The 18,866-nt window shown below is 44.8% G+C and overlaps 1 protein-coding gene across 1 annotated transcript in view; it reads right to left on the bottom strand.

Moving 5' to 3' along the window:
• Positions 1-9,769: 9,769 nt before the first annotated feature.
• Positions 9,770-18,866, bottom strand: part of LOC119386183 (sterol regulatory element-binding protein cleavage-activating protein-like) — a 39,354-nt gene continuing 30,257 nt past the window's right edge. The window contains exons 22-24 of the mRNA XM_049414245.1: positions 17,910-18,122; positions 15,315-15,377; positions 9,770-12,812 (exon numbers count right to left, since the gene is read on the bottom strand). Of these exons, the coding sequence (XP_049270202.1) occupies positions 12,633-12,812; positions 15,315-15,377; positions 17,910-18,122 (456 nt within the window). The 3' untranslated portion in view covers positions 9,770-12,632. The remainder of the gene's footprint in view (positions 12,813-15,314; positions 15,378-17,909; positions 18,123-18,866) is intronic.

The raw sequence follows: 18,866 nt of genomic DNA, 5'->3' as shown, positions 1-18,866 counted from the left end.
CGCGACGGTTTCAGAAATAAGAACACGCGCACTAGGGCAAAAGAAGCGCGAGCGGGTGCCTTACTTTTTCTTCGCGCCTAGCTCTTGTAGTTGTATTAAGTTAACCGCTTTAATTCAGTTCAATTTATTCAATGCTGGGTGGGCAAAATTGTGGCTCCTTAAAGCGGCCCCGCAAAAATTTTAACGGCGAAGCTGTTAAGCACGGCATAAAAACGGCTGTTCCCCGCAAGAAACCTCGCCACGCTGTTGCCTAGTAACCACCGACGCCACAGCTGCGCACCACCTGGCCTCGCCTCGCTGCCGCGCCAGCTGGTGTGACGTCATGCCAAGCAGCACATGCGCCGAGCAGTAGCAACGGAGAAGACGCCGCCAAGCCGCGCTCGGCAACGGAACCAGCCGCGCCTAGATACCGCGACAGCTGATGTGACGTCATGCCAAGCCGCGCATGCGCCATACATAGCAACAGCTGCGGAGGAGCCGCGTCGAAGCTACCGAAATGACCAAGTATAACCGCGCCAAGTTTAAATGAAAGAGTTGCCTAGCAACCGTTTACGTCATTAAACACGTCATAAGTAGACCTACTGCGCATGCGCATGTCCTCGGGATCGTTATAAAAGATCGTGTCGTGCTGAGGCAGTTTGTAGTCATGGGTTGTCCGAGGAGGTACCGTACGCCCAAAGAAGATGCTGCCTATCGCAAGGCTCGATAAGCGAGAACGAGATCAGCGGCGGCGATCTGGATGGATGGATGGATGGATGCTATGAGCGTCCCCTTTATAACGGGGCGGTGACAAATGTGCCACCAGGCTCGAAAAAAAAAAAAAAAAAAAAAAAACCCCAACAACCTTTACTCTTTTTTTTTTTTTTGGCGTTGGCCTATTGTCTTTACTTCAATTAAAACTATTTTACTCCAGAAGAAAAAAAAAAAAAACGTTAAGTTTTCAGCTCCGTTCTGTGCCCTTTACGGCAGAATGTCCTTATTTTTTTCCCATTATTTATTTTTGTCCTTTCTCTCTAGTTTTCTGCCACCAATACTCTAACCGTCTCTTACTTATTTCAATCGCGGGTGTGTTCAGCTTTCCATTGTCTCTAAACCCCAAGGCGTCATGTAGGCTCGTGCCCAAACGTACACCTGGGCGGATATCTCCACATTCAATCAGAACATGCTCCGCCGTTTCCTTATCTTCCCCGCAGCACGTGCATTGTTCTTCTTCTTTACTGAATCTCGCTTTATAACTGCCCGTTCTAAGGCAACCCGATCTCGCTTCAAACAGTAAAGCGCTTCCCATTGAATTGTCGTAAAATGCCTCCCTCCTTATTTCGTTTTTGCCCTTTCGGTAGTTACTCAAAGCCGGTTTTTTCTCCATAGCTGCCATCCAGTAAATCCTCTCCGCCTCTCTGACTTTTCGCTTAACGCTCTTTGTTGACATACTGCTTACACTACCAGCCGTATATTTACTAGTCAGCCTCCTAGTTCTTTTTCTCCACTGTGTGTCCACGCTCTTCCTATACAAGTAACGGAACACCTTCTCTGCCCATCTACTCTCCTTCATATTCCTTAGCCTTTCTTCGAACCTTATTTTGCTCTGAGCCTCCCTCGCCTCAAAACCTGCCCATCCCATGTCGCCCTTTACAGCCTCATTTGTCGTCTTCCCGTGAGCACCCAACGCGAGGCGTCCCACAGTCCTTTGATTTATATCCATTCCCGATTGCACCTCTGCCCTCATGCAGACCACTGAGTTCCCAAAAGTAAGCCCCGGAACCATTACACCTTTCCACAGACCTCGAAGCACCTCGTACCTATTGTATCCCCACAATGCTCTGTGCTTCATTATTGCAGCATTCCTCTTTCCTTTTGCTGCTGAGGCTTTTTCCTGTACCTCCATGTACCTGTCACCCTCATTTATCCATACTCCGAGGTACTTGTATTCGCTCACCCTCGGTATTTCTTGGCCCTGTATTGACACCGCCTGATCACAAGGGTCATTGAATACCATCAATCCACATTTTGTTACACTAAATCCTAGTCCTAGAGCTTCCCCTTCCCTTCCGCATATATCCGCCAGCTGCTGTATATCCTCTCGACTGTCAGCAAATAAGACAATATCGTCAGCATAAAATAATCCTGGAAGCTTCTGCTCAATCATCACGCCGCCCTGTTTGTGTGACAGATTAAAACCAAAGTTGCTACCTTCTAGCGCTTTTTCCATATTCACCATGTACAGCATGAATAACAGCGGGGACAAAGGACATCCCTGTCTCAGCCCCTTGCTAATCTCAACGTTCTCTTTGCTACTCATTCCTTCCCATTCTATGCAAACTGTATTTTCTCGGTATATCTCCCTCAAAAGCTGTATACAGTCGTCGCCTATGCCCATTCCTTTCAATACCCCACAAAATTTCCTGATTAACGTTGTCGTACGCCCCAGTGATGTCTAGAAAAGCCATGTACAAGGGCCTATTTTCTATTTTAGATATTTCTATACACTGAGTGAGAACAAACAGGTTATCGTCTAACGGCCTGTCGACTCGAAATCCATTCTGGAGTTGTCCCAAAATATCGTTGTGTTCTGCCCACTTTTCTATTTTCATTTTTACTGCTTGCATAGCCAACCTGTATAGTACCGATGTAATGGTTAGTGGTCTATACGAGCGAATGTTATCCTTTTCTCCCTTGCCTTTATAGATTAAGTTCATTCTACCTTTTCGCCAACTATCCGGTATTTGCCTGTCCTTTAAGCATTTTTCTACAGCTTTCAGCAGTGCTTCTTTAGTGCTATTTCCTAGTTGGTTAATGAGGCTAACGGGAATCCCATCTAAACCCGCGGCAGTGCGCTTATAACCGCGCCAAGCTGATGCGCCGACGACGCCATCTGCCGCCACGGCTCGGAAGCGCTGATGGGTCTCGGCGAGAAGTGTTCCCGCGAGCGTCTACGCGAGTGCACGGGTGGATGTGTTTTCATCGTGATTTAACGACTCTGTCGGGCCTCAGCGATGTCGAAAAATAACTGCTGCGTTGTCGGCTGCTCAAACACACAGAAAAAAATCGCCAGGAACGCACTTCTACAGGTTTCCGGTGCTATTTGATGAGCGAGAGCGATGGAGGCGGTGGATTGCGGCTGTACAACGTAGAAGGTAAGCAATCGCGCTTTGTTTACGGTAGTGTTAGAACGATTACCGCGTTTTTATTTCTCCATTTATGTCGCTACGTCTTCAGCGAACGCTACTACGTTTACACTTGGTCGCCTCGCCTGCATTGTAGACGCTACAATGCACATGAGGTCGTTATTACTGATAAGACGCGATGCCTAGGCTCTCTTGAAAAACGAATGGCGCCAAGCGCAAAGCCAGAGAATGTGGGGCAGGTGACGGCTCCTTTACAAAAGCGCCGTAGAATCACACGTGTGCTGCACGAAATCGGCAGCATTCTACCTAATGATGGCACTGGAATGCGATCACCGGTGCCTGCGTACGGCCACTGACCTCCTAGTGGAGATCAGTGCGTACGCCTCGCAAAGGAGGTGGCTGGAGAGGATCCACTGAGAGGATCCCATGGCACGTCGGTAACGTGATAACGCAGACGCTGCGTGGCGGCACAAGCGGCGCTTTCCTTCCCTGCAGTAGAAAAGTTACAATTTCGTGTCACAAACGATGATCGCTTGCAAGCTACATAACTACGAGAGGAACACAAATGTTGTGTACGAGCTGTCGAATAAGCGTGGTATGGCGGTGCTAATAACGACAAGTCTGGATGATCAATCGAAGTGCGGTGGATCAGGTGCTGTCAGCGACATTACCTAACGGCTTTCTGGGCTGAGAGAGCCACCCACTTAGGGCAAAACAAGAGGACTTCCTAACATTTCCACACAACAACCGCTCAGTAACACTTTTTCTCTCCTTCACTATGCCCCAAGTACGCATCGAGCGGACGCGACAGTTGACTGACTTCATGTACAAGGGCGTCGGCAGATAATTTCGTGGGCCACGTGCCGTGCATGTGCCGCGGCTGCCCACGGGGTGTGCCGCAATATACTTGTACATAAAGTACATTGCACTTGTACAGCAATGTAAATGTACATGCTTCCGCGGGAAGCATATACAGGCACAGCGCCGTGCACATCTGAACAAGTGGCGGAAGAGAACATACTCATGGCAATGGCGTGCGGCGACGTTAGCGCATCACCCCGTTGCCATCCCCCGGCCGTGTACCTTAAAAGCGCGCTCGTGGCAACCGAAGGGGAGCCAAAGTAAACTCTAGCCAAAGCGCTCGTCTCATGCGATAATCCGAAACTTTTTGAGCCAGGAGATTTATTTTGAAACGTGTTCCATGTAGAGATGTGCACGGGCCGCAATTTCGCAGCCCGGCCCGGCCCCGGCCCGATGCTTGCCGGAGGCGGGCGAGCCCGGCCCGATGATGTATAGAGGACGGGCCGCCCAGCCCCGGCCCGGCCCGACTCGATCAACGATGCAATAAAGCACATGGCAGCAGAAAAATGAAAATGTATTTATTAAGAAAAAAGCATGCCGTCCTTCCCTGTAGCTTCTTTTTTTTAATTGTTGATAAAAGTCGAGACCGCCTATAAAGGACGGCCCGCCCGATGACTTCTGCCAGCCCGGCCCGGGCCCGACTAAAGTAACGCGGGGCTGCCCGAGTCCGGCCTGCGGGCCGGACCGGAACCGTGCCTTCGGGCGGTCCCAGGCCCGTGCACACCTCTAGTTCCATGGCCCCTTTAAAACCCAAGTGGCCAAGACCTGCTGTACAACATCGTACCATATAATCACAGAAACATCGCAGCACATAATATATAATATACTATATATAATTTATTATGAGTAAAAAAAACCAGTTTGCACAAATGCAATTTGATGTCTTGCCATGATGAGATGCAAAAAAATACCAGGGAACAGCGCAGAAACACGAGACAAGAGAGGTTGACAGGACTTGGCGCTCAAATTTACACCCTTTTAAAAAAAATACACTGCAGCAAAATATCTTTCTCCAACGATGAAACGAATGTGTCAGTGCAAATTTCATGCAACTTCCATGTTGTTGAGCCACTTGGGGCGAAGGCAAACAATGCTACAGGTCATCAGCAGCTTAAACGCTTGCTAGGAAGATGTGCCCAATGAATTAATAAAGTCAGTGAAAACAAGCTGTACCACGCTGAATTAAATTAACTCGTACATAGGATTCATGGGTGTAATTGACAGTGAAGTTGTGAACAAGAATGAAGTGATGGTGAAAGGCTCGCAGCAATCAATGTACACCACTTACTGAGCTTCACAAACTATGCACAAGGGTCTTTATCACGTGGCCACTTCTGCACTTCACTACCACTAAAACACTTCTCATGGTCAACACCAGGCTGCACTAGCTACATCATAACATTAGATGCTTTATATAAAATCAAGAACTACAGATGCCTCAAGACATATCCTAAGAGATTAAAACTTCTCAATCATGTTTTCAGTACACTGGGAACACACACAGGCTCACAATGTGAATGCTATGTGGTGAGCCCCAAATGATACAAAACAGGAAGAGTGAATGAAGCCCATGCCATAGACAAAACTACAAGTCCATAAAGGCAGTACTGCAAATCATTTGATCACGCATTTTCATTTGTAGCCTAAGCCTTTCATTCTCAAATTTAGTTTAAATTCTGTGCACATTAGCCCATTATAAGCGCCCCCAAGGCTTTTGGCATTTCTCAGATAAAAGAATTACTATGTGGTACAACACATGGGAAGCAACATCTGCTGAAAATGCCCATGCAGTGTGCAAGGAATTCACATTTTGCACCCATGCCCTGTCGTTGCACACATGCATACACAAAATAAACATGCTAAATGTGTCTCGCAAAACAAGAATCGCACATCTGCATAGCTCAATAGCTGCTTCAGTCAGCCTTTCAAAAGTGCTACTTCCTCAATACAGTGCAAATCCAGTGCCACTACCTATATACATACAATGTCATACAAGAAAATATATTTTGCACTACAAGTACAATATACAGAAAGCATCATCGAGATGGCAATTTGACAAAAGTGTCTTCTTTTTTCCAACTTGTAGATTGCGGATGGCATGAGAAGGCACTCTGTTGTGGCCTGCATTCATGCGGACTACAGCATTAAGGGTAACAGCTGCAGGTTATGTTCCGTGATGTTCCCATATATAATACGGTTAAACCTACATACAGTGATGCTGCAACTACAGTCAAATGTTGTCTGTTGTATGTAATATGTTTGAAAAATTCACACAAAACACTGGTGCTCCAAGTGGCTTCCCTCAAATACAGTCCCTTCTGCGCCACCGGGAGTTTCATCTCAAGTCCCAAGATTCACTTATTTTCCTCCACCAAATGACTTGTATGTATTCAGGCACATATGATGTGCTTTTTGGAAATTCTAAAATTTTCACACGTTTACATACTTCTGGGCACAGAAAAAAAGAAATAAAATGTACTGTTATAAGAGATAGCCCTATGAGTAGGTTATTGTTTTGTCAAAGCAGGGCACTAACTGATATCACTAAATGAAGAGCAACCAAATTTCATATTTACTTTGTTATATCTGATGATTAATTTATTATATTAGTGTTCATTATGCTCAGGTTCAATTAGGGCAATTAAGAAGAGTGGCCATCCAGCATACAAAGACCTATTTATCAAAGCAACAAAATAACGATATTGGGCACCAGATACCATGGCTCCTTACCCCCTTCAGGCAGGTTTATCTTAATTTTTGTTTCTCGAAAGCTTGCAATCTTTCCACATTTATCGTATGGAGGACACTTGCTTTATCAAACAGCAGTGAATGAACAATGCCTTGGCACTGAACCCCTATTCCTAATCATGCACTTAATACATCAGACACAAGATTCCACGACACACCCCATTCATTACACATGTCAGACAAGGAAAAGCAGTGCAGCAGTATGATCTCGCAAAGAGAAATGTAAAACAAAACAAACAATGCATACAATTTTTGCACGGGTGAGAGATACTACCTGTTCACACATTTCACACAGTAGGCAACCCAAGCAGTGTCTATACATTACAAAATCTGCACACAAAATCTGCACATGATAATCCCATCAACCCGAATTTACATACTGCTGAAAAACCTGGTAAAGAAACACACACAATCTCAGTACCAGGTAACCCATGTTAACGTAAAGTAGGCCCTGCATATCCATCTCTGTCCAACACACTTTACAAAGCAGACACAGTTTTTACTAGTGAACAAATATAGTTGCTAATATGTGATGGATGATCAGTAAATATAGTTGCTAATATGTGATGGATGATCAGTTACTCTACAGTGCAATTCACTTTCATTAATACCACACAAGACAAAAATTTAGAAAGGCACCCAAGTCTCCTTTACTTGCATTGAATGCGAAAGCACAGTGTATCGGTGGGACAACTGTTATTTTGATGTGCATATCACGTAACATCATGACATGAAAACATGTGACATCATCATCACTTTTTTGCGACGTTAAATCATTACTTGGTTATGGCAGCTTCCTTTACCACTGAGTGACAATGCTGCTCGCTTCACAGACACAGAATTTTTTTTTCGTGGGGCATACAATGCTTTCACATTAATGCACAGCTTGTACCAATCTCACACTTACGAGGCCCCATTAAAATTTTTTCATTATAAGTGCGCTGGAAGTTGCAAGGCACTGTCCAAGAACTGTTTTACCAAATTAATTCTTCAAATTTGTTAACTATTGGAGCAGTTCGAAAGCAGAGCACCTGCAGGCTTCACATCCACAGGTGCTCTGTCCTTGCCTCAAGTAGCATCGGCAACTAACATAGTTTTCTTGCTTCCCCCCCATGTACTGGAGCTAAGGGGCCATGTAACATCCACGTGATCTCTACATCCTTCTAGAAACAGTGATTCAAGGAGTCTTATGTAATTAAGCATGTTCAATTGATTAAATGACACTGACATAATATGGAGCAATTCTAGAGGGTGCCCCAAGTCGAATATTCAATATAGCGGGTAAGTGCAAAGTGTTCACGAGTGATGTGAACAGTTATTTCAATAAATCGTCTGTCGACTCTACACGTAAGCACTGATCTTAGACTTTATGACCTGCTGAACATCTACAGTCTGTTATAACATGAGAAAAAATATAGGCGCCAAACAGAACCATGGTGCACCTGCCCTTTCCCTATGCAAAACAGTCATTCCATCTGGTTTTTGTTCAAGGCTTAGGTGCTTTCTCTTTGCTAATGTAACTACTAGGTACATAGAAAAATAAAGTGCGTCATTTCTGACTAAAATACTATTTTGAGGAGGCATCAGTGTCAAGTGTCTCAAAGTTTGCCTGAACGTTCATGTTTTAAATGTAAAACCAGTGCCTGAAATTATCTTACATGCAAGAGTGCTTGCTGTCACAGAAATGACGATGTGATTGGTTGGAGCACCTATACAAAATGTTTTTGGATGGAAAAGTGATGGCTGTGAGCACAGCTTACATTTTTCTTAGGGCTTTAAGTGACTATAGCACAATGCTTTACTTGTATCCCAAAAGTTGGGTTCAATGTTACCATCAGTAAGTCTGCTTAGTTTCAATGAAAATTTCTTTAATGTCTCTACTAGGTGTTCAAAGGCCAGTCCTGATAAAATAATTTCTCACCACGGTTTTATAGATGTGACAGTAATGTTATAAGTGAACTGCACTGCACCGTGTTCGTTCATGCCCTTGATATATGTTAGCGCTTTCTCTTAATATTATCCAATAAAAAACCAGCTATCTATGCCAATGAGAACCCAAAGTAAAAAAAAAAGTTCACTTGCCATAAAAATTTAGCAATCGACATCAAACCATTATGTAATCTCAGTATCTGCTTGAATCAACGCATTGAAAATGAGCACTGTATGACAAACATCTTGCTAACTTTCTGTGCAAGTCATTTTGAATCGAGAAAATTCATTTTCGGTTTGCATTATGACGAAATAGCCCCCCCCCCCCTTTCCAATTTAATATGAAAAAAAAAAAATCACTGGGGAAATAACAGTGCAAGGATACTTTTTTTAGTATGGTGCGTAATAAATGGATAGCTGTCCCAGTCTGCTCATTAATTAAGCTTGACAAATTTACCCCTTTGATTACTGGCACCGATTGCAAGTTGAAATGGCAGTAATCCCAAAGGGCCACTTGCTTTGGTCATGATGCCAAAGCAATTTGTTACTTTAAAAGCATCCTTCACTGTTGAAATACTCATTGGCAAAAATTTACCCTTTTCCACTCCCGATCACGAGACAGCACACAAAGCACATTACAAATACTAATCAGTAGGTGACGCTCATGGCCTTGTTTGGCCTTAAAAAAAATGTTTAAATTTTATTGTCAAAGTGAGATCGAATGAAGAGAATAATGCCGTCACAATAGTGGCTAGCCACCAGTGGCCACCAGTTAGCGCCACAAGCCAGTACTAGCTAGAGTCACTGTATATGCTACCTTTAGGTAGCAGAGTAGCACATAGGTCCGGCTAGCAACCACATCTATGCGGTGAAGTCGCACTCCATTTTTGCAGGTGACATGCCTACCGCGTTGCCGATAAGCATGTCTGGCGTGTCGAAGGCTGGCGATAACTAGTGTTAATTGAGTGAGCTGCAGCGGCGGCGTCGAGAAATACAAAAATTGGCCCGAGCGTCAGCTTCTCCGCAATGCATGGTTGCTGGTGGCGTTGGAAAACAGATGCGCAACTCTGCTACCTAAAGGTAGCATATACAGTAACTCTAGTACTAGCTAACATCAGCCTGTATTAGCAGTTTGTGAGTAAATATGGTAGCTGGATTCTATCACAAATTGTTGCATCATCATGTCCCAATGCAGAAGCTGGGTGGAAGCAGCGCAGAAAAACATTGTCTTCAACAGGTTTAACCACTTATGCTTTTCCCTTACCTCATAAAACTCAACTGTTGGTGACACAGCGTCACTATGACACAGTCACATTTCGACAGATTCGATGTCTCAGTAGCACACTGCAGCGAGCTGCTTTGCATCATAACAGCGTCAAGCATCACGACTGCATCAAGTCCGGTACTCTTGCGTGCTGGTTCAGAATCGGGAATGATAATATGTGTGAATCTTTGTCTACAGATATCCCCATAGATGGTGCTTTTCAATTTTTTATTAGCCTTCTGTGCTGCCCCTCTGTCACATTCTTATTGCAATAAGCCCTTACGAGTAATTAGGAAAATTAAAGTAGTTTTATTTACCTAAACCACAAAAAAAATGGGACCACTACTCATTCATCTAGTGTCCTCTGTACAAAAGGGTTGCTTAGTAGACACCATCTTCACCGTAGTCATATAAATTTTACTTTTGCAGAAAAACGAAAAAGGTAAAATATATACAGTCGAATTAGGATATCTGAAACCCATGTACATCAAATTATCTGTATCGAACAGTTGTAATCTCCCCTTGGTAATCCTATGCAAAAGCATAGCCCTACACTAGTATGTGCATATGTGTATGAATACTGTTACGCGTATGCTGAAAATGTTCATCACTTTTTTCATATGAAATGCTGCGCTGCACTTCAACCCCGCAAGTGTGCTTCTCCACTAAGCAATCATGTCTCGCTTTATTGGAAATAGTTGTGCCAACAAACAACAGCACTGTTTTAGTGATGTTGTCAAGCCAGGCTTTGAATCCAAAGGAAATTACATGCTGTGGACGAAAAATGAGAAAGGCGTAAATCTCAAGATATGGTTGACTCGTGCAGAAAGGGTCTCATATGCACTCCGTAATAATGAAAACACTGTAAAATGTTTGATTGCAACATAACTGTGTAATGTGGTAAAACAAACAGATGAAAGAACTAACTGCAGTACAGTAAAGCATACTATCTAGGGTTCATATCTTGTATGTTGAATTACCAACATATACAACTAGCATTTTGTGATATCCTTTGCATTCGACTGTAATTCCAATGCTATTATGAACAGAAAATTTGCAGTTCATTTAAAGCAAACTACAGGATTTCTTGCAATGTGGCTGGCCCTTTGGTAAAATCACTTCCGCAAAAGATACTGTGATCGTGGATAAAAGGCAAGAGGAGGCGTAATACAGATGTGCATTAATCGTTATGACAATAGTACATTAGAAGACCTGCAAAAGCATGATTCATCTGCTAAGGACAACATAAAATCCAAGCGAAATGAAAACCACACACGTCAATAAGTGCATCGATAGCTTTAGTTATAGATCTTAATCACAGCTGGAATAAAACAAGAAAAGTATGCTACAATGTATTTACACTGCACAAATGCTGGTCACGAGATGTATACAGTACCTAGACTCTCCATTCAATAGAATCAAGACAACTTAAACTCATTCTAAAAACAACAAAGTGAAAGTGAGAAGGAATAATAAATAAGTTGGTCATACCAGCACACTAAATTCTAAACAAGTACACAAATGCATTTAAAAACAAGGTCCCTGGTAAATGGTAGCTGCAGCATACAAATGCTACTTGTGCAATCTAGTGCACGCTAGTCTTCTCATAAGAAGCACTCGGCACACAGAGTCTGCAAAGGAACTGAACCACCACGAGGGAGAAAAAAAAGAAAGATGTGATGAAATAACTGTTAAGTATTAATTAAACGAGCTGTAGAATGCCCAAAGCAGTATCTCCGCTGCTTCTGCGGTAGGCTTGAGTTTTCCAAACTCCACAACAGCACACTTCCCGTTTCAGGCAAGTCACTAATTTGCACAACTCTCACTGAGGCTTGACATGGCAGCACCGGTGTTTAACACAATGAGCTGCGGTCTTGCGTTATACAACACCTCAACGAACCCTGAAATGAAATGGAGGCTTTGCCTTACATGCCCGGTCACTTTCAAAAGCTATCTGCACTCATGAGACCAAACATATCCTTTTTTTTCTGCAGTTATTCAAGCCATTCAAAAACTGCAGCAAAGGCTTTGCTTCTGATGTGCTTTCAAGAGCAGTCGAAGTTCATCGAGTGCAGTTTCGTTTCACTGCTGTCCACAGATGCACGACGGAAGAGATGAACAAACACCGGCACAACGATGACACGGGGCCACATGAGGCCACATACATAAAGATGACAGTGATAACTATGGTGGTGGCCAACACGTGGAGTGGTTGACGGTGCCTGATCCACTCACAAAGGACTGCAGAAATCTGTGAGTATGACACTGACAGCACCAGTTTATGAGCACGAGGTGAGACCGGAACAGCGAGGAAGGCAGAACCTGCACTGTCAGCATAAAAACTAAATAACGAGACTGCAACATGTGCTTTGCAGTCGTCCACATAGCAGACACTAACAGTGGCCACAGCGGTGTCAATGCCGTTCTCTTGCAGATGGAGAGTTGTCCTGCACTTCGCAGCCGTTCTCGGCAAGTTCGCGACTTTTGGCTTCCCAGTACATGCCTGCCAATAAGGGCTCTGCACAGGCAAAAAAAAAGGCAACCATGGCGTCAGCCATGAGGCAATGCCCGTGGTGCAAAGGTGGAATACGATTTTCATGCTGACAGCGTGGCCTGTCGATGCTGGTCTACATTTTGTGGCCACTGTTGGCTGTTTCCAGCTTAATGACGAGATCTTTGGCGAAGGGGTTTTTTCTTCCAGTCTATCAGTCAAACTTGGTGCTCAGTGCTGGAAAGTAGACCACGCACAGGCTGTGGCCATAGTCACACACCACTGCGTCCGAGGTACAGTGCACCTGGTGAACAGCCACGCCCGAGTCACCCGGTCCCAGCATCACCACTTGCACTGCCTCGCCTTGGTTTATGTCCCACAGCACAAGGTGATCCTGCAAGTGAGTGGTGTAGGAACAGGAAAATAGTAATAGGGCAGGTAAGCATATGTGTTGTTTTCACTAGTGGCAGAATGTCATACAGTAAACAATACCAACTAGATCAGGAAGTAGTTCTCTTCAAGCATTTGGGGTAGTCCCAAATTAATAATTGTTGGGGTTTTACACCCCAACACCATTAATGAGGAACCTCATTAATGCGTACCTGCCGGGAACGCCGCATAACTACGCACTAAACGGTAGTACGCATTAACCACCAAGTAAAAATTTGCATCTCCTCGCGTATGCCATCGCCGCCAGCAAAGAAATATATGCAGTGCCACAACAAATATTGCCTAAACTATCCACTGCAAAGCCTTTTCTTTGTTTCTGCAAAAGTGGAGAAAAGATTTCTGGCTCTCTCGCATGACCGTCCGGCAGTGCCGATAGCGCGCGGTGACGACGCCAAGGAGCATTTCAGAACTATTACAGGGTCCGGTATACGCAGTGACCGACATAGCGACGGAACGAACAGTATATGTGTGTGCGTCTGTACCGCGATCTGCTACTAAATGAAAACTGACACAGTTTCAGTGAAACGCGGTACGGCTACGTGGAGCCGATCGTCTCCTGGCTAGTTGCGTGCAGCGCGTGGCCTTCTCGGCTCACGCCATCACTGCCAGGCCGCTTGCTCCACTGCACGCGCGCATTTGTCGTGGGAGTGTTCTTCGTACCCACTTCGCTCCAGACCGTGCACAGATGCGGGGAGTCGCTGGTTCAGTTAAAGCAGCAGTGGCGATGACGAACTTCCAGCAAGCGATGCGCACTCTGCGACGCTCTAGCGGTGCTGGCAGCGGACGGAAGCGCGTTTGGGTGGTTGCCCAATAAAAGCGTGCAGTATGGTTACAACAGCGCTACACTTGCTGTAGGTACGCGTGTGTTTAGCGTGATAGCGTCAATGCAAAGAGGTTTTTCGTCGCCCGCGACCAGCAACGCTCAACTCCGCAACAGCGAGCTGCTTTCGTTTCTACAAAGCGGCGTGAGCTTGAACACTGCCCCGCACAACGAGGCGGCAGCCATCGGCGGCTCAGCGCGTTCAGGTTGTCGCCTATTAAATGCGTGCAGTAGGCTTAAAGTAGTGCTGCGCCGCACGCGAGCCCGAGCAGATATCTGAAGATACTTATTGTGATAAGGTTGTCGGCGACAAGTCATGCTAGCGCGTTTTTCGGTGGCCACCGTCTCACCTTTGTTCTTTCCCGGTGCTTACTCGCAAAAGCGTCATTGCAATCGCGCAGAAGTCGGAATCAGCGATTGACCGATCTACGCACTTCTCGGTTCAGCGGCGCAGTAAAATTTTATGGCACAAAAAGTTATCGTGGTACGCAGGGTACGCACTAACCGGTCGGTGTAGGACGAAGCACTATGGCTTAAGCGGTCAGCGAATGCATTATGCTCTATGAGACTCGGTCGGGGATTCATCGCAACAACGTTTTAACCGTTAGTACGCTTAAAGCGGGTACGTATTAACGAGGTTTGACTATATAATTATAAGGGACCCCGTACTGGAAGGCTCCAGAAATTTTGACCACCTGAGGTTCTTCAATGTGCACCTAAATCAAAGTACACAGGCCCATAGCATTTTGGGGTAATCTCAAAGTATTGTATTGAGAATGAACATGTAGAATGCTAGATAAACCTTTACGGAATAGAAGTTTATTCATCCCAAACATCTATCATTATTACTGTATTATCACAGCATTTTGTTACTGCTACAGCACACTGACCTTCCCGTTTATTGTGTACGATGTTCCTCACTAATGTAGTAATGTAATGCGAGTTTTCTTCCAAATTTTTGCTGCCTGAAGTCGACCGTTGTGTTACAATTGAATACTGAAATGGACGCAACAAAAAGTCACCCCTCGCGTTACAATCGAGTAAATACAGTACCTAGTGAACAGGACTGTGGCCTTGATGAACGAATTTGCTTAGTATTTAACATGCATGTCTTTAGAATGCCAAACCATTCCAATATAGCTCCATTGACACAGGCACTAACATGTCAAATCACTTTTCATGTGAATGCGTTTACGCAATTTCAGGTGTCTAACGTCCCAAAGGACTCATGCTATGAAAGATGCTGAAGTGGAGGGCTCTGTAAAATTTCGACCACTTGAGGTTCTTTAATGCGCACTGACATCGCACAATACACGGGCCTCTAGCATTTTGCCTGTACTGAAAAGTGGCCAACGCTGCTGGGATTGAACCCACATCTTTCGGGTCAGCAGGTGAGCACCGTGACCACGTGGTGGCTTGAGTTTACACAATCAAACCAGGGCTAATAAGCATGCTTGCATGCATGGCATGATTGGCCATTTTGCTAATGCAGAAGCGTAATTTGGAAATATATAGCACAACTTAATATCCTTCGTTAGCCCTCTTTTAAACAATAACGACAAGCTTAGGGAATACCTCTAAGCATACACAGAGCAGTTTCTGCAAGCACTGCATTTCTGAACTTACTTCTTTAGCAGTGATGACGATGGTCTCTGAGAGAAGCGCCATTGTGTTGCACAATGTGTTTGCCTATGGGTGGTGAAAAAGAAAGCAACTTATTAGATTACATGTAGTGCTATACAAAATCAGTGCAAGCCACATCTCTGATTTTCTTACAACTGCAAACTCATCATGCAATGTGTTAATGATAAAGTTACGCAGGCAATGGCCTCAATGCTCATACGGAAACATGACATGAAAAATATTTTACAGTTAGTAGACAAGGTGCCGAGAAAGTGCTTCGTCATGTAGCTCTTGTTGTGTCCCTTTTTTGCACTGTTGTTCCACATGTAGCTTCACTGTTATTTATTTCTCTGCTTCCAAAATTACTAAGAAAAGGTCACTGTGAGATGGCAGGCTCATGTTTCCAAGACAAAAATTATGGCTCCATGGGAGGATACGCTGATGAATCTTATCATGACACAGTGGCATCACGTGGTGGCATAAAATGTCATGACTGCACTGATACTATGGCCTCCAAAACAGACAGCATGATGCCATGATCATGAGGTCATGCAGATATAAAAGCTAAACATGATGATGGGCACAGATTAGTGGGCTTTACTGGCGGGTGGGTGCAGCACACAGAATTGAGATTGACTCTGACTGCCATTGAAGACATGGCAGTCAGAGTGTTTGATTGCTGAAACCTCTTAGTACAATCAACATATTTGCACAGCGCAAAATGAAAGCGCCTGTGTTGCGTCCTTTCATGTGTCCTCATTCATTTTGCGCTGTGCAAATACTATGTCGATTCTAAATCACCAACTAGCCTAAGCTGCTGTTCTTAGTACAAGGAGCAGTCAAGAAAGTCAAAGCACTTTGCCAGGAGGTGCTCCTTAAAGGGACACTAAAGGCAAATAACAATTTATGTCACAATGAAAGCTCAATGTATGATGTCTAAAATGGCAATGTTATAAATGGCAGTGCCCTACTTACTGAGAAATTAAGCTAAATGTATCACACGACGTGCGCCATGAGTGGGGCATTTTGGAAATGATACCGATGACGTGAGAGCATCAGACTACAATTAATCACTAGTAATCAAACTAGCTGCAATAAAAAAAGAACCTTCCGTGCATCAAGAGACGTAATAAAATGCTGCTTGTTCGTTTCTGCTTGATTCATGGAAAAATGAACCTCTTTGGCATTGCCATTGGGAACGGCGCACGTGGTTCAAAGGTTCTGTTTTTGCCAAACTGCGCTTCGCCCAGCAGCCGGCTTCGCTCACGCAGTTGCGTCTCAGTGGTAGTTTTGGTATCGCGTACTGCCTCGTGTGTTTTGCACGCTCGTGAAAGCCGCTCTCACAGAAAGTTCGACAAAATGCCTCATGCATGTGATGTTGCCGGATGCCCCAATTGTGCACGCCGCCAGTGCACGCCGCCGCGCAGTAAAGGCAGGCAATGTTGGGCACGGCAACAGTGACGTCAGAAAGACCGCTTTAAGGTGGGTGACTTGAAGTGCGCTAACGCCATGCGGAGCACTAAAACGTGATTTTATTTCAAAATAAGCACTTCCTTGGCACAAAAGTAGCACTACGAGGTTTCTGGACCACTATTTCAACAATCAACGTCGACTTAATATTTGCCTTTAGTAGAGCTGTGCGAATAGCAAAATTTTGGGTGCGAAGTGAATTCGAATATTGAAGTGTGAGTGCGAATTGAATCGAATATTTTTCTAATATTTCTCGAATACTTCGATGTGAAATGGCAGAAAAGAAAGTTGGAGAGGATTCCTAAGCACATTCTTATGAGATAGCAACATGAAAGTGTTTCTTTTCGCTAGGTTGATGAAGTGCTGGCGGGGTGGTGTTTCATAGTTGTCTTATCAAGAATGAGGCAATGTAGAGGCCGAATTGTATTTATGTAAATGATTTGGTGCAACCAAAGTGTTGCCGACAACACTTTACAACACTTTACACGTGAGAGGCAGATGCCATTTCCTCAGCCTCTCATCCTCTTTCAACTACTGTGGAAGACCAACTGATGTGGTGGACAAGGGTGTGCTCCCTTCAAGTCCGGAGTTCCAAATCTGCGTCGTAGACGTCGATATATAAGAACATCTGAAATTTTGGATGCTAAAAAGCTTCGGCATCCGATTTTTCGGACTTCCTGCCCGAATTTTAGGTCCAAAAGAGCATTAATTGAGCCCCCACTTCTGCCACATCTTTCATCTCCATGTTGGAACCAGCGTTTTCTTGAGTTAATACATTTGCGACCATAGCGGATCTTGAAAGGCAGCTTTGCTGCAATACGAGAGTGTAATGAGGTGAAGCATATTGAAAATCTGAAGGAGTCACTTTTAATCTGACGTTGACTGTATTTGTCTTTGGGAAGTTCGAATTGTTCGAATAGTAAAATTCCAGTGCGAATCGAATCGAATAGCAAATACTATTAAAAAAATATTCGAAATTTCGAATATTCGCACACCCCTAGCCTTTAGTGTCCCTTTAATGCCAAACACATTCTGCATTTAGGTAAAATATTTTGCAAGAACTCTTTATGAAAGCTGCAAAAATAAAACGGCATGCTTCCCAGGCCAAACAAAGATAGCGAATCTTGCCTGGTAAAGGGTGTGCAGCAGATGACCCTGGCTCTTGTCCCAGATGCGGAGGCGAGAGTCTGATCCCAGGCTGAGCAGATAGAGACCAGTTGTGCGCAGTGAAAGGACGGACCCACGGTGTGCCGTTAGGCTGTAGGCACACGTGCCGGTCATCAGGTCCCACACACACACCAGACCATCCTGACACCCGCTCACTGCTGTTGATGCACCCGGCTGCACGAGGAAGAATGTAAGATTTTGTGCAACACGAGGTATCCTGCCATTTAAGAACAACATCTCTAAGATAATCAATAAACTAATGTTTCGCAGCTGAGTTTTTCATTGAAATACAGTAAAACCTCGTTAATTCGAAGGCCTCGGGACCGAGAAAAATATCCCAATTAAGCGGGATTCCCAATTATCCGAAACAACACGAAATCAAAGAAATCAGCCAGAAAACGTGATGTACGAAGTCACACCTTTATTGTGGCAAGTCAGCCTACTTGGAGAAAAATTCCTCCATGCGTGACTGACGCGTTCGGTAGTTCCCAGCACTGAAAGTCATATTTTCCAGCCTGTCAATGAGGCGCAGCATCTCAGCCTCGCCGCCGTTGCACTCGACGAAGCTGCGTACAACACTCAAGGCATCGATGACATCCGCCAAAGGGGGTGCTCGGGAGGGCTCGTCATCGCTGTCAACATTAGAGGCCGAATCGGTCGATCTCGCAGCCTCGCTGTCGATGTCGGCGTAACACGTCTGCACTGTGCACTCGACATTTGCGTACTCGGAGAATCCGATTGGAGTGCACTCCTCGTCCGCGTGCAAAGCCTCATATCGAGCGCAGAGAGTCTCCCCTTCTTCATCAAACGGGCAAGTGACAGCGGTGACAGCAAACTCAGCGGAGGTTGCCTCTTCTCGTTTTCGACGCCGTCGACTTGCTGGCCTCTTCAATTAAGCACACCTTTTCGTGCAGGGAC

This window comes from Rhipicephalus sanguineus, chromosome 3, assembly GCF_013339695.2.
Source record: "Rhipicephalus sanguineus isolate Rsan-2018 chromosome 3, BIME_Rsan_1.4, whole genome shotgun sequence".
Taxonomy (NCBI): domain Eukaryota; kingdom Metazoa; phylum Arthropoda; class Arachnida; order Ixodida; family Ixodidae; genus Rhipicephalus; species Rhipicephalus sanguineus.
Note: the sequence above shows the minus strand (reverse complement) of the source record. Positions and strands in the feature narration are given on the sequence as shown.